This window comes from Geotrypetes seraphini, chromosome 7 (assembly GCF_902459505.1).
Source record: "Geotrypetes seraphini chromosome 7, aGeoSer1.1, whole genome shotgun sequence".
Lineage (NCBI taxonomy): Eukaryota > Metazoa > Chordata > Amphibia > Gymnophiona > Dermophiidae > Geotrypetes > Geotrypetes seraphini.
In genome coordinates, this window is record NC_047090.1 from 104,715,449 (window position 1) to 104,731,876 (window position 16,428).

Below are 16,428 nucleotides of genomic sequence, written 5' to 3' on the forward strand. Positions count from 1 at the left end.
AAAGGTCCTTCAATATAAGAAAAATCATCCTAATAAGAAAATTTATTTTCTTAAATCTATTTTATATAATAACTTTAATCAAGTAATACCCTTAGAGATAATCCAAATGAAATCTATATTACATTACATTAGGGACTTCTATTCCGTCTATACCTTGCAGTTCAAGTATGACCCTATAATTAATACGCTTTTATCCCAATTTTATCACCATACAGAAAAACTAAATAAATGAACTGCAATATTTTATATTGAAACATCTCATTGTATACTATATTGTCATCATAATGTAATTGCTGAACTTTAAATAACATTTCTCTAAATGACCCATATTCATAATGAGGGACATTTAGATGTACTGCGTAACTGTATATTAAATCGGCTCCATGTGTATTTTGAACCTCATGTTGCACTTAATCTTCTGAAGATCCTCTTTCTGACATGAAGAATAGTACATTTAAATGCGCTGCTCTGCCTCCTACGAACTCAGTTCAATCCAATATTATGTTGTTAGATCTACGCCGCTACTCAGTCTTTAAAGTTGAAAATCTTCCAATTATTTTCATTACCGATAAGAAGCAGAAACTTTCACACAACTTTCACTGTTTCTTATATGAACAAATCAGCACATACCATGCTGACATTTTAAAAAATAGCATACTATCCATTCCATGCAGCCGTTTAAAACCTTAAAACTGCCATCTTTCAAATATTAAGAACATAAGAATTTGCCTCCGCTGGGTCAGACCAAGGGTCCATCGAGCCCAGTGGTCCGCTCCCGCGGCGGCCCATCAGGTCCATGACCTGTAGAGTGATCTTTTGTCTAACCCGTTGATTCCTACTCCCTTATATCCGGAAAAACCCCTTTTTTCCCCTTTTATCTATGCCCTTTTTTGCTCATTTATTCTCATCTCTTCTCTGATTTGAAGGACTCTTAAATGTACTGTACTTAATCATTCAAGAAAAACCAAATGATTATCTCGGCGACATTGCATTGCAGATGATGAAATTCTTGCATTATCTTCTCTCACAAAATCCTTTATCTTTTCCCACACCAAATTGCTAAGTATCATTTTGTCAGACTGGGCGGCTGAAAATTCTTTAACAGTCCTCCTTTACAATACTGTAGATACTCGCACTGTCCAGTTCACACAATAAATCTTCCCTATATACTTCTTGTCATCAATTCAAACCCCATTTGAACTACCAATTTAAAGCCTTCTGAAAAGTCATTAAGTCGGCCATAACTAACAAGTTTCCAAGTCTTATTTCTTCCACCTCTTATTTTCTCCTATGGATTAAATATTTTACATATCCATTGGCTGCTTCTGCTGATTCAGGAACTCCAATAATTTTAACCCGTTGTATTTTATTTCCTTGTTTAATTTGGCCATATTCAAAATTTCAATAGCCTGCTGATATCTAATTACCTTGAATATCAGTGGTTGTGGAATCCCTTTTGTATTTGATTTTCCAGGAATTCTATGGGCCCTCTCAATCTCTAATGGAAATCTACGGCTTAATTTCATTAATTTCGGTGTCAATTCCTCCAAAAATCCAATCACATCTTTCCCCTCCATACCTTCCGGTAGCCCAAGAATTCTTAAATTATTACATCTGGACCTGTTCTCCAGATCTTCACCTTCCTTGCCAAGCTGTGAACAACATCATGATCTTTTTGGCATTGCTGCAGAGCCTCTTTAGTTTTCTACAATTTCGCTTCCAACTGAATCGCCCGAGTGATAGCCACTTCCATTTTTCTGGCTAGATTAGTGACTTCCTCTTTGACATCTAGTATTATATTTCTAAGCTCAACTATTAAGTCTGAGCTGTGACTATTTCCATTTCCTCCCGCAGTTTCATTCTTTGATTGTCTAGATGAAGTCATGTCAGCACTGCACTGCTTTTACTTCCCCTCTAGATTACAGTGATCTTTAGCAATCCTTTTTTATTTAAGCAAACAGCTGATTCGGTCCTCTGCCATGAGTCTATCCAGTTGTCAGGATAATTAATGCAGGCAAAGATTTATAGTTGTATAACAAATAGTTCTTACTTATTTTAAACTTCCACACTTGCTGATTTTTTTCCTTTTCTGTTGTGTCCCCCCCCCCTCCTCAGGAGATGTACAGCACTGATCCAACCATTATTTATAAGAATCTTCCATTGTAACTGCCACGGCTCACTAGGCAGTCTAGATTGTATACTTTTACCTGAACCTTCACCCTAGCTAACTGCTTTACTTTTCTGAAACTGCCCGGAACATCTTCTTTTCTTTATTATTTTCCTTTTATATATTTTTCAGAAGGTTAATTAACCAAATACAGCCGCTAATGATTTCACCTCACAGTTAACTTCCTACGGCTCTCCGCAGCAATTGCCTCATGGAAATGTCATCGATCTTCCTCTTTTTTAAATCCCTCTTTTTCATTCTTCACTTGTCATTTTATTCCGATCATAATTTCCACCTCAAAAGGGAAACCGCAACTCAATAATATCAAAAAGGCAGTGGCGTACCTAGCATATGTGACACCAGGGGCCCATCATTTTTTGGCATCCCTCCCCCATCTGTACGAAAAACATGATTTTTAGTTACAAAATACAAGCCACACGTCACACATGAGTACCTAGGAAAAGGCAGCATCTTACATATTGCAGTGATCAGTACATCAATACACCCATTGTAAAACTAAACAAGCCAGACCAGTATAGATCAATCCTACACCGTCAATCCTAACAGAAAACCATGTCTTTCGAACACACAGAACACAGAAAACACCTTCTCCTAGTATGGAATATGTCATCGCAAACTAATCCCTCCCCCTTTTAGAAAACTGTAGTATGGATTTTAGCCACGGTGGTAACAGCTCTGACTCTCATAGAATTCTGAGTATCAGAGCTGCTACCACCACGGCAGGTAAAAGGGAGGATAAAATAGAAATACATAGACAAAGGTTAAATTGAACCAGCAAGAAGCTGGACTCTGCATAAAATGCAACACCACAGAAATAGTGACATATGTTTCCTAAAGCAATAAATGAATAGAAAATTTTGTTTTATTTTTGTCTTCTCTGGTTTCTGCTTTCCTCATCTTCTTTTTACTGTCTTCCTTCCTTCCACTGTCTGCCATCTCTCTGCCCCTCCCTTTATGGCATCTTCTCTCCTTCTATGCCCCTTCCAGAAACTGTATGCGTCCCCCTTCCATCTCTCCTCTAGACCCCCCCCCCCATTTGGTCTGGCATCCATCATCTTCCCTCTGTTCCCTCATGGTCTAGCATCTTTCTCCTTTCATCTCTCTTTCCCTCTCCCCTGTGGTTTTTAGCATCTCTCTCTTCTCATTTCCTCCTCTCAGATCTGATATCTCTGTCTTCTTCCCCGTTCTCTGGCATCTCTCTCTTCCCTTTCCTTCTCTGGTCTTCCTTCTTTATTTTCTGCCTCCGTTTAAATTAAATTCTTTCTTACTATGCAGTCCTCAGTTTCCCTCTTTTCACTATGTCTACCCACAGCATGCCACCCCTTTCCTTCACCCCTCCACTATCTCACTAACTCTATCTTCTTTCCCCATCTAGCATATGTCCTTTTTCTTTATCCCTCCTTCCATCCAGTATGTGTTCTCTTTCTCCACTTCCATTCACTCCACTTCAGTATTTGCTCTCCCTTCTCCCCACTTCCATCATCTGACCTCTTCTCTCTCCCTTTCTACCCACTTCCATCATCTGCCCCCTTCTCTCAATCTGTCCATCCACCACAGGCCCATCTTTCTCCCTTCCTCACCTTTCCGATTTTGGCAACAAGATCTGCAACGCCTCACTCCCCCCGGACAACAGGCCCGGTCCGACAAACCTCCCTGCCTGTGGCCAGCAATGTCTAAACTGCCTTCTTAAAGCAGCCGGAGCGTTGTAGTTGCATATGGCTGCCGTAAAGATCGTCTCTGATGCAACTTCCGGTTGTATCAGAGATGACCTTTACGGCAGCCACACGCAGCTTCAATGTTAATGATAAGAGCGCCTCAGCGTCCTCTAAAGAAAACAGTGTCTCACTCTTCTCTACTCTTTTCGCTTCTATATGCTGGGTTTTCTGAGGCAGCTTTTCAGTGAAATGCATCAAGACCCAGGAGAGTTTAAGCAGATAAGTACATTATGTTTAAAATTTTGAATGACAGAAGAGTTTTGTGACTTGGGCTTCCAAACAAGTGCTATGATTGAGAGAAGCAGGGACAAACAAAGTGGGGTTTAACTCCAGTCATGGTCTTCAGTTTACATCTCTGAGCACTTTTTATGTTTAAATATATTTATTGATTTTCAAATCATATAATCAAGAATATCTCTGAGCACTTTTTAAAGATTATCAATGTAGTACATATTGAAGCATTGCTGGGTTTTCATTTATAGTTGTTGCATTGTTTCCAGCAGTATTTTTTCATAATTATTTTTGACCTGGTAATATTTTGTTTTGGTTAATGATATGAGCAGAACAGATATGTTTCTCGGAAAGAGGCCCTGTACCCCTCCCTATTCTGTTTCCCAGGACTGACCATCTGCTTTGGTATGAACTGAGGAATTGGAGGATAGTGCAGAGAGATGGGAGGCAGAGCAAAATATTGCTAATGAGGCTGTCTACAAGAATTCTCACAGGAATAGACTGACTACTCACAGTTCAGGAATAATGTGTCTGTCTTAGTTACCAAGGTAAGAACTTAGTTGTCTATATACATACATAAATCAATTGTTTTTTTATGATATACAGTGGTGCCTCGCATAACGGACGCCTCGCACAGCGAACGCTGCGCACAACGAACTTTATGTCTTGATTCGTACAACGAACTTCGTTTCACACAACGAAGTCGCCCGAGCTGCATCCTTCCGCGCAGGCACTGCGCTTAACTGCCCTCTCTCCGCCTGGCTCCCTCTTGCCCCCCCGACTCCCCGACACGATCGGGGCAAGAGGGAGCCCAAGCCCTCTTGCCCCCCCGACTCCCCGACACGATCGGGGCAAGAGGGAGCCCAAGCCCTCTTGCCCCCCCGACTCCCCGACACGATCGGGGCAAGAGGGAGCTCAAGCCCTCTTGCCCCCCCGACTCCCCGACACGATCGGGGCAAGAGGGAGCCCAAGCCCTCTTGCCCCCCCGACTCCCCGACACGATCGGGGCAAGAGGGAGCTCAAGCCCTCTTGCCCCCCCGACTCCCCGACACGATCGGGGCAAGAGGGAGCCCAAGCCCTCTTGCCCCCCCGACTCCCCGACACGATCGGGGCAAGAGGGAGCCCAAGCCCTCTTGCCCCCCCGACTCCCCGACACGATCGGGCCAGGAGGGAGCCCAAGTCCTCCTGGCCACGGCGACCCCCTAACCCCACCCTGCACTACATTACGGGCAGGAGGGATCCCAGGCCCTCCTGCCCTCGACGCAAACCCCCCTCCCCCCAACGACCGCCCCCCCCAAGAACCTCCGACCGCCCCCCAGCCGACCCGCGACCCCCCTGGCCGACCCCCACGACACCCCCAACCCCCTTCCCCGTACCTTTCTGTAGTTGGCCGGACAGACGGGAGCCAAACCCGCCTGTCCGGCAGGCAGCCAACGACGGAATGAGGCCGGATTGGCCCATCCGTCCCAAAGCTCCGCCTACTGGTGGGGCCTAAGGCGCCTGGGCCAATCAGAATAGGCCCGGGAGCCTTAGGTCCCTCCTGGGGGCGGGGCCTGAGGCACATGGGCCCAACCCGACCATGTGCCTCAGGCCCTGCCCCCAGGAGGGACCTAAGGCTCCCGGGCCTATTCTGATTGGCCCAGGCGCCTTAGGCCCCACCAGTAGGCGGAGCTTTGGGACGGATGGGCCAATCCGGCCTCATTCCGTCGTTGGCTGCCTGCCGGACAGGCGGGTTTGGCTCCCGTCTGTCCGGCCAACTACAGAAAGGTACGGGGAAGGGGGTTGGGGGTGTCGTGGGGGTCGGCCAGGGGGGTCGCGGGTCGGCTGGGGGGGCGGTCGGAGGTTCTTGGGGGGGGCGGTCGTTGGGGGGAGGGGGGGTTTGCGTCGAGGGCAGGAGGGCCTGGGATCCCTCCTGCCCGTAATGTAGTGCAGGGTGGGGTTAGGGGGTCGCCGTGGCCAGGAGGACTTGGGCTCCCTCCTGGCCCGATATTGTCGGGGAGTTGGGGAATCGGCGGGGCAAGAGGGCTTGGGCTCCCTCTTGCCCCGATCGTGTCGGGGAGTCGGGGGGGCAAGAGGGCTTGGGCTCCCTCTTGCCCCGATCGTGTCGGGGAGTCGGGGGGGCAAGAGGGCTTGGGCTCCCTCTTGCCCCGATCGTGTCGGGGAGTCGGGGGGGGGGGCAAGAGGGCTTGGGCTCCCTCTTGCCCCGATCGTGTCGGGGAGTCGGGGGGCAAGAGGGCTTGGGCTCCCTCTTGCCCCGATCGTGTCGGGGAGTCGGGGGGGCAAGAGGGCTTGAGCTCCCTCTTGCCCCGATCGTGTCGGGGGTGCCAGGGACCACACGGAGTCACCCACCGTACCACCCGATTCGGGTAAGCGCAGGTATCGGTGGGTGGCTTATTTGCGGGGGGGTGCCTTATTTTACATTTTTTTCTAAAAAGGGGGGGCTGTCTTATTTGATGGCCCTGCCTTATCATCGGGGAAACACGGTAGAAAAAAAAAAAAAATGAACAGTTAAGTCCCAGTTTTTGCCGCTGAGACTCTGCCCTCTCTCACTGTAAAATTAGACTCTACTTAGTCTGTCTTTAAATTTAAAAAATGTGTGTTGTTTTAAAAAACAATTATGTTTTTAGATGTATCTAAATTAAAATAATAACCAAAAATTTATCTTTTTTTATGTCATCTTAGCATATTTTATGCTGCAGAACGAATTATTTTTTTTTACATGTATTCTTATGGGAAAACGCGTTTCACATAACGAACGTTTCGCATAACAAACTTGCTCCTGGAACCAATTAAGTTCGTTGTGTGAGGCACCACTGTATACTTATTTCTAATTTATATTTTTAGTTTGTTTACATGTGTTTTTAGAAGGCCATATTGTGTTTCTTTTCCTAGTATATATTTTCCTAGTATTTATGACCTGCGTTGTGTCTAATCATTGCATATCTAGCAACTGTTTTACAATGAAGGATTGTTATACCTAGATCACCTGCTCTATCCCTATTTATATTTCAGCAGAAACCCTTAGCATATGTATATCACAGTTATAGTATGAGATAATGTTTTTCAAAACTGACACATTTTCCATCTTTTTTTTTTAGACTGCTAATGGAAACGTAGAAGCAAAGGTGGTATGTTTCTACAGAAGAAGGGATATATCAGCAACACTTATATCACTGGCAGATAAACATGCAAGTAAGGTTTTTTAAAAATGCTACATTTTTTTTGTTTTATATGAATATTAGAAAATGCCGGCATATAGTAATTCATCCAATGAACCAACCAGTTTTGCCTGAAAAGGCATGAGCTAAATAGTAATAATTACAGGAAGACAGATATTGAATTGGACATTCAATTGGGTGACATCTTCCAGGGGTGCCAGGGTGGAACATCGCTTCTAGAGCTCAGTTATGGGGAAGGAGTCAAGATGGCGTCTCGCCGGTAGCCACGCTGAGAAGGGCTACTGTTTGGAACTTATTTTCCTCTTGCTGTATAGCGCTGAACTAATATCAACATGGGTAAGAGAAAGGGGAAAGTAAGGACTTACCCCTCCGAGTCCTCTCCACTTCCCCTTTCCACCATGGAGAGATTTGTAGTCCGAACAGCGTACATCCCTGGAGCGGGTGCTGGCGAAGGGGCGGCCTTACCCGAGCTCAATGTCACTCTGAGCCCGGAGGAGCGACTTCCACCCTCTGACCCAGGCATGGTGACGCTGCCGGAACAAGTGTTGAACCCGCAGGCTGTGACTTGCGCTGCGGATTATTCAACAGAGGAGGGCAGTATCCGGAGCATAAGAGGAGAAACCAGAGAGCTAGGAGACAATATGGGAGCGAGTTCTGAGCTCCACCTGGTTATTGAAGGTGCTGTAGGAGGTGTAGAGGAGACGCACAGAGAGAGCTCCAGGTCTGAAAAATTTGACCAGCGGCAGGATATTGTTGAGCAGCAAATTATACCACTGGTTAAACCTCCCCATGTTACTTTAGATTCTATCTGGGATGCTGTAGCTCACTTGGAGAAGATTTTCATGGGAAATAAGGTTTTGGTGGACAATTCTTTGCAAGACTGTAAAACACGTATTGTCATCCAGGAGGCAAAGAATTTTGAGCTCGAAAAAAAAGTAGAGGAAGTTCAACAAAGTCTTAAAGACTTAAAATCTAATACCCTGATCTATGGACAAGGTATGACTGGACTGAGGAATAAAATGGAGAAAATGGAGAATTATACCCATAGGTTGAATCTGCGTTTTATCAATTTTCATCAATCCAGGACTGTAGCCCCCATTGAACTGCTTAAGAAATATCTGATGGAAGTTCTGGGGGTACCAAAGGAAACTGTGCCTCCATTTTCTCAAGTCTATTCTATGCCAGGGAAGAAATGGCAAACTTCTTCCCAAGGAGAACTATCGATGGATAGTTTAAATGTAACACAATTATTAGAAACATCTTTGAAAGAAAAGTGTATAAGAGCAACACTCCTATTTACATTTGTTTTTGAATCTGACAAGGACTGGGTGATGAGAATGTTTTTTCGTAACTCTGATAAATTGTTTTTGGGAGGTAAAGTTTGGATTTTCCCTGATGTCTGTGTAGACACACAGGAGAAAAGGAAGCAATTTCTGACTCTATGCCCTCAGGTGTTAGCCCTGGGTGCTCATTTCTTTTTGCTTTTTCCTTGTAAATGTTTAATATTGTACGAGTCAAATAGGTATCTTTTCTTTGATCCCAAACAATTGGAGGCTTTTCTTGAGAATAAGCGTAAAATACAGGTACAGGTGTCGGGTCAGGGGGAAAGAATATAATAATTATTAGAAATGGAAGATTGTATTAGTTTATTTCCGGCGAGACGTTGTCATTATTGATTTATTTAAGTTTATTTTTTTTTCTTCTGAGATGTGCCTCTTTTTCCTTATCCTCTCCCTATCTTTAATTGAGGACTTATAGAGAAAGTTGCTATGAATATTCTTGTTAAATTTCAATGGGAAATATTATTTTGTAGATTGTTTTTGTATTTAGCAATATGCTTTCTATTTCTTAATGCATTTTTATGTTGTATGTTCATTTAAAATTGCATAAATAATTTTTTAAAAAAAGAGCTCAGTTATATTTCATGGTCCTTCCCACTTGTGGGAGACTCCTTGGTATCCTAAACTAAACTAAACCTTAAGTTTATATACCGCATCCTCTCCATAATTATAGACCTCGGCACAGTTTACAAGAGCCTAATAAAGGAAGGAGTAACATAGAGGGGTTGGATGTTGAGTCCAGGGGGAAGAGAACATTACAATTTTGTGAAGAGCTTAGTTTTCAGGTGCTTACAGAATAATTGGAAGGAGCCCAGAATCCTCAGTGAGGCGGTAAGATTATTCCAGAGCTCTGTGATTCTGATAAAGAGAGATTTGCCCAATCCTAATTTTTTCTACTCTGCCTAATGGACGTGAAACAGCTCTCCTGATTTTCTTCTTTTTATGGTTATTTATACTTTTATTAAATATCTATTCCTTTTATGCTGCTAGACTAGACCACCAGTAGGTGGAGGCAGAGAAGCTGAACTCTTTTAGTAACATCACCAGTATAAGGAGTGGTGCAGTCTGGAACTAGTCTGTATTTCTCTATTTCTAACAGAGGTTCTGGACTGATGGCAGCAGGATTCTTCTCTTCATGGCTGTCCCCAGAGCACAGTCCACACCCTACGACCCTCACAGTAGAGTCTTACAGATTCCCTGCCAGCAGGGGCAAATACTTTTTTTTTTTTTTGGGGGGGGGGGGGTTTTGAGTCTCCCCCTACTTTTTTTGGCTAGTGATGGTGTTCCTTCCTTGGAAGGGGAGGCCATGCAGACCTGGTAGGATCACCAGAGATTTGGGCCTTGCCTACTAAAGTTATTGAAATAAAACAAAATTTAAAAAAGGATGATCCTAAGGCTAAAGGCACTTTGCTTTAAGCACATCTTCAGGGCAGAGCAATGCAGGGACTGCTTAAGACTTCCCTGGCTCTGGTGAGTGCATTATAGGGCTAGATGCACTAGTCTCTGATTGTCTAACGATTGTTGCTAAACCGGTTTGACTGGTTTAATGACGATCGTATTTGCCAACCCAATGCACAAATCAGCTCACCTTCACCGTGTGATTTTCCATGCGATTGCTTATTCTCTGATTTTGATATGCAAATGAGGGCATTAATAATAAAACCATCCATCCGACTAATGCTCTAACTTTGCATGCCAGAATCAGATCAGAAAAGCAGACCCTGAAAACTGACAGGTTTATTATACCCATCAGTAACTGTGTTACCAAAAGGTCTGCCTGGTTCTTTTCATTTTTTTTTTCTTTATGGGCACATCCATGACACCAAAAAATTAATATCAAAACTAGCCTTATGAAGCAGCCCTCTAGACAACTGCCCTGCATACCTCCTTTCGGCACCTCCGCATCAAATCATTAACTGGCTCACTAAACTGCTAAATAGCTCTCTAAACCAGGGTCACCTACCCAACGAAATGGGTAAAATAGCCCTAACCCCTATATCGAAAACAGCTCAAGCAGACCTCTCCATAGCATCTAACTATAGACTGATTGCTGGCATTCCTGTCCTCACTAAAATCCTTGAGACCCATGTCAGTAAACAACTAGCCACATACATAGAGCAACACTCCTGCCTTCACACCACCCAATACGGCTTCCGAAAACAACACAGCACCGAGCTCCTCCTCATCACTCTAATCACTAAAATCAAACAACTGCTGAGTTTGGGTCATCAAGCAATATTACTTCAATTTGATATATCTGCAGCTTTCGACTTTGTTGGACCACCAACTACTCCTAACCAAACTCTCAGAAATAGGAATAACGGGGATTGTACTGAAATGGTTTGTCGACTTCCTTCAAAACCGCGAATACATGGTCAAAAAGCATGAAGAATACTCCAATCCTTGGAAGGCATTCTGTGGCATCCCACAAGGCTCCCCACTAGCCCCAATCCTATTCAGTTTATTCATGAGCTTGCTGGGACACATCAAACTGGAGGACGAAACCATACTGTCCTATGCTGACGACATTCTTCTCCTCATTCTCATAACCTATAACCAACCAAATATTGCCGAAAAAAAATCTCAAACAATATAACTAAAATCCAAACCTGGACAACTATCAACAAATTGAAACTGAACGCCACCAAGTCCAAAGCCATTGGGTTTCCATACTACGCAACAGAAAGTCATGACCAACCTCACCCTTCCATCTGGCATCACTCTCACAATGGAGAAATCCGCTAAAGTACTCAGTTGCATATTAGACAACACCCTCATGAGGGAACCACAAATCTCTAACCTTCAGAAGAAGACCTACACTATGCAACAGCTGAGACTCACAAGGCCATACTTCCACCCACATCACTTTGCCTTGATTGTCCAGATGATGGTTTTACCCCAACTGGACTATTGCAACTCTGCCTACTTAGGCATTAACATCACTTTTTTCCACAAACTGCAGTTCATCCAGAACACAGCTGTAAAACTAATCTACAAATTAAAGAAATATGATTCAATCTCAAACTTCCTCAAACAACTACACTGGCTCCCAATACCATCATGAATAAACTTCAAAACCTCATGCATCTTACACCATATTCTGTACGGAAACTCAGCTGCTCCCCTCATCCAGCTATTCTCCACGGCTTGGTCAATATCCAGAAGAATCCTTAACAGAATTCAACTAAACTTGCCATCCACAAAGTACCTCCACTACAAGCAAATCTTCGACTCTATGCTAACTTATCTAGGAGTAAAAACCTGGAATGACCTCCAAGAAGCAATCAGGAAAGAGACAAACTACACATCATTCAGGAAAAATCTGCTCCTCCCTGAACCTAAGCTTTTCAGGACCTTATTCTGTGATTTTCGTAAAGCCCTGTCTGTTCTTGGGGCCCAGGTCCTAGAGGCCCAGAGGTGATGCTGAGATCACAGCATACCTTGGGGCTGTTTCAGGGCCTGGCTAAGGGAGATAAATGGCCCAAAATCCCAAGTAAGGACTTTAGGGGGATCAAGTTTTGGTCCTACTGGCATCTATCCAGGAAATGTTGGGTTGACAAAGATGTTAGAGACAATAGAATCCTGCCAGAAGATGCTATACCAGAGTTCTGGGACCTCTCATGAAGATGATTCCCCGGTTTCCCATCTCTTTAGATGGGAAGAATTGCCTTTCCTCATAGATTAGGGAAATGGTCAAATTGATGGCAAGCTCTATCATTTCCCTGGGAAACATCTAGACAGACTTCTCTGTGACCCTGAGGTAGATGTTCTGATGACAGTGATAGCAAAAAGGACTAAGTTTCACATCAAAGGGGGCTCTGCCCTGAAGTACCTTCATGACAGAAGTGTTTAAGTTTTTTTTTTATTGATTTTTTTTCATTTAACAACAAGTGTCATAAATTTTTATACAATTATCTTAATAATACACTTGATATTTCTATAATGTATTTTATACATAACATTTCTTATCTTATATTTCTTATGATTTTATATATCATATAACTGTAATTATTTTTCTTATAAAGTTATACAACATATATATTGTAATGATTTTATCAATTATTTTTTAAATTATTAACCTTTTTCCCTTCCCTTTATTACATTGTTTCATGTAAGAATACCATCTATTAATAATATTTTATTTATAATTTATAATAAAGAGTATAAACCCCCCTCCCATATCCCCTCCCTCCCTTTCTTCTTTAACTATTTTCTTATTATGGGAAAATGAAATTCAATTATTACAATATTTTGTTAATGGTCCCCAAATCTACGTCAATACAAAACTGTAACTTTAAAAATGACAGAACTATGTTGAAATAGAGGTTGTTGCCGTGGCAACGTCTCCCAACTTTGTCCCCCTTTTTCAGCCATTGTTAACCTGCGTTGAAAAATGAAGTCCACTTTTCTAGGGGGTTTGAAATATGCTCTTTCTAATGAGACTGATTTGAAAGAGTTTCTAAAAGGTATTTTTCTGTAAAAGCAGGCTGAAAATACCCTATTTTTGGCCTTTTTACACAAATTAGCAACTTTACACTTAATTTGTAAACTAATGGAAAGAGCTTGGAGGTTGAAATTGTACTTTTGAAAACAACGTTGTACTGAGACAGTATGCGCCAAATTTCGCATTTATTACTCAATTATTGTGGGAGCTAAGTAATGTCAAACTTTGACTTTTTTTGGAGCACTAATTTTTTCGGCCAAGTTTACTGTAATTCAGGCATTCAATCAGTGCTCGGCAAAAATTGTTATTGGTAGCAATGAACAGAGCTCAAAAAGTTGTGCAGGGTAGCTAAGTTTCAGTTTTTTTGGAAACACAGCTTGGGAGATATTGTGTCTCAAAGTTGTCAGAATGTCATTGTCGTACTGTATTTCATTGTGGTATGGGGTCAAACAAATGGCTATATCTCCACAAATATTCCCAGGCGAAACTAAAACTTTACCAAAGTTCGTTTGAGACATGGTGGACTCTGCATATGAAGTTTCATCAAAATCCGTGATGGTCATGCAGGGCACTTTCCAAGAATCTGATCACTTGACATGGAATGACCCACCTGGTAAGTACGGTTTTTTAGGAAACCCGTGAACCAATTTAATACCTGTCCGGAAATGCGGATGGAATCAAGGTACCTAAGCAGGAGGTCATGATCAACAAGGTCGAAGGCACTGCTCAAGTTGAACTGCAGTACCAGTGCGCTTTTTCCCCAGGAAAACAAATGGAAAAGATGGCCAGTCATTGAGGCCAAAACTATTTCAGTGCTGTAATTTGTTCGGAAGCCAGATTGAGAATCATGTAGAACTTCTCTAAGTATTTCGTGAGGTCGATGTTAACCAGACCTTCCATTAGTTTAAGAAAGAATGGTATGTTGGCAATGGGTCTGTAGTTGGCCGTCAAGGAAACGGACTCCTTTGGGTTTTTGATAATAGGAGTCATGAGGATATGACCAAGTTCCTCTGAGAATTTACCGGTATGCATGCATGAAGAAACCCAGTTAGTCTTCTTACTACTGTTACGCTGTTAACAAAATTATTATGTGGAATTGTACTTGTTGGGTGAATCTCAACAGGTCAGGTATGACATTCATGGTAGATATTCTTCAATTTGGCTTGCGTTTTCAGTTGGTGACCTCAATTGTTGTGGCTCACAGGTGGAAATCACTCTGGCACTGGATGGTAGATTGAGTTTCCAAGTCTCATGAGTAAGTTTCTTGATGAAGTTACAGGGAGATACTTTTAACACAAATATTTCATTCAGAAAATAGTTAAGCTCTGGAATGTGTTTCTAGAGGATGAAACAGTGGTTAATGTAGATGGGTTTAAAAAAGGGTTTGGACACGTTCCTGGATGAAAAGTCCATAGGTTGTTGAGACTGAAATGGGGGACGCCAATACTTTCCCTGGGATCAGTAGCATGGAATGTTGCTACTATTTGAGCTTTTGCCAGGTACTTGTGTCCTGGATTGGCCACTCTAGAATCAGGATACTGAGCTAGCTGGACCATTGGTCTGAACCAATATGGCTATTCTTATGTTCTTTTTCAGAGGTGCTAGCTGTGTGGTGGTCTGTAAAAACTTGTAAAGGACCTTGGGGATTCCAGGCCTCGGCCTCTTCTAGAAGATAAAGCGGAGTATCTTGAGCTCTAGAAATGAATATGGCATCAAGTTGGGGGGGGGGCGGGGGAGGATTGGCAGTACAACCTGTGCAGATGGAGCACAGCTACTGCTTCCTCTTCAAAGAGTTAGAGGGAGCAACCCTTTTAGGGGCCTTTTAGGGGGAGGGGGGTTCAATGATGGTCACTGATTTTCATCAGTTGTTTATTCTGCTGAAGATAGATTCCCTGGTGGTACCTCTCTCCCTAGGGATGGGGTAGTGCTGTTGAAAGATTTGCAGTACTGCAGGGTGGATTTTGTCCGTAAGAGGCAATTCGAAGCTGCAGCATTGTATGCTGCATGTGCTTGCCACTCTAAGTTACGTTGTGCTCCAGGAGCGGAGGCAGACGCAGAACCCGTTCCTTATGTTGGGAGTGGATTATATGGCAGATGCTCCATATGATCTGGTTCTTGTCCTGTGCAAGGTCTCTACATACGTTGTTTCTGCCCTTAGAATGCTTTGGATCAGACAGTGGACGGGAGATTCATCCTCTAAGGCTACTCTGAGCAAATTGCCTTTAAAGGTTAATTGCTGGCATGTTTGTTGCTCTGTTTGAATGTTCATAGTTCTTATGTTACTTTGTTTAAGCAGAACAGACATTAATTGGGGAAGTTTTCCCATATCCCTACTTCACCTAATTTTGGTAGAGCTCCTGCTTGCTTGGGGAATAACTAGGTGGCAGTAGAGCTCTCAGTGAAGTAGGAGGGATACAGAAAAAAAAACGGAGTGTATTACTTCTCCAAAGGCTTGCTGATTTGGGAGTTTGCAATACAAACCTGCGCTGTCTGTGGCAGGATCCACTAGAGATAAGTATTGCATTTCTTCATAGAATTGTTAGAAGGGGAAGGTATTAAAGTTGAGGTATTATATAAATAATTTTTTTTTTTAATGTGTTGAGCGATTGAAAGGAGGTGTGAACATAAATGATTATGGAAACAATGGTACAGGATGTGGACCTGAAATGATATATAGATCATAAGAGGTCCTATGATCTGATTTTCCAGTACATTATGATATGTTCACCTCCAGTATTGGTGAAGTGCTCAAGAGGAAGTTTAAGTGTCATTATGAAAGTAAACATATGCTTAAAAAGCAGTATTTTGTGTAATGGATGAAAAAGTATCAATCCAAAATTTTTTTTTTTAATTTTTTTTTTTAATTTTTTTTTTTTGGGGGGGTTATAAGGAGGCATTGAAAATTTGCTGGTAGGAGACTGTTTAACCATCTTTTCACTCATTTGTTCTATACAATGTAACACAGTTGCCGTCAGGTCTACTAGACCTTTTGGCTTTTTCGGGTCGGTAGGAGCGATCACTTTTTTTGTGCCATGTTAGAGCATCGATCAGTCAGCTAGTTTGCGTGGCATTTCAATATTAATGACCTTATTTGCATGGCTGGATTGGAGAATGAACAATCACAGGGAGAAAAACGCAGTGAGCTGTTTTGTGGATTGAGTTGGCAAATACGATCAGTTGCTAAACGATCAGAGAGTTTAGTGCATCTAACCCTTAGTATCTCTGTTGAGTGGCTTTGGTATTAACATACTGGGAGGTTCCTGGCTGTACAACTTCTTGTATCAGTATCTTCGTATTCTTCCATCTGTTGGTAAGGGGACATAACCCATAG

General features: G+C 42.7%; 1 protein-coding gene across 5 annotated transcripts in view; it reads left to right on the forward strand.

Moving 5' to 3' along the window:
* Positions 1–16,428, forward strand: part of MTA1 (metastasis associated 1) — a 428,762-nt gene that overhangs the window by 76,133 nt on the left and 336,201 nt on the right. For all 5 annotated transcript variants that reach the window (XM_033951860.1, XM_033951862.1, XM_033951865.1 and 2 more), the window contains one exon: positions 7,233–7,326. In XM_033951860.1, coding sequence (XP_033807751.1) covers positions 7,233–7,326 — 94 coding nt within the window. The remainder of the gene's footprint in view (positions 1–7,232; positions 7,327–16,428) is intronic.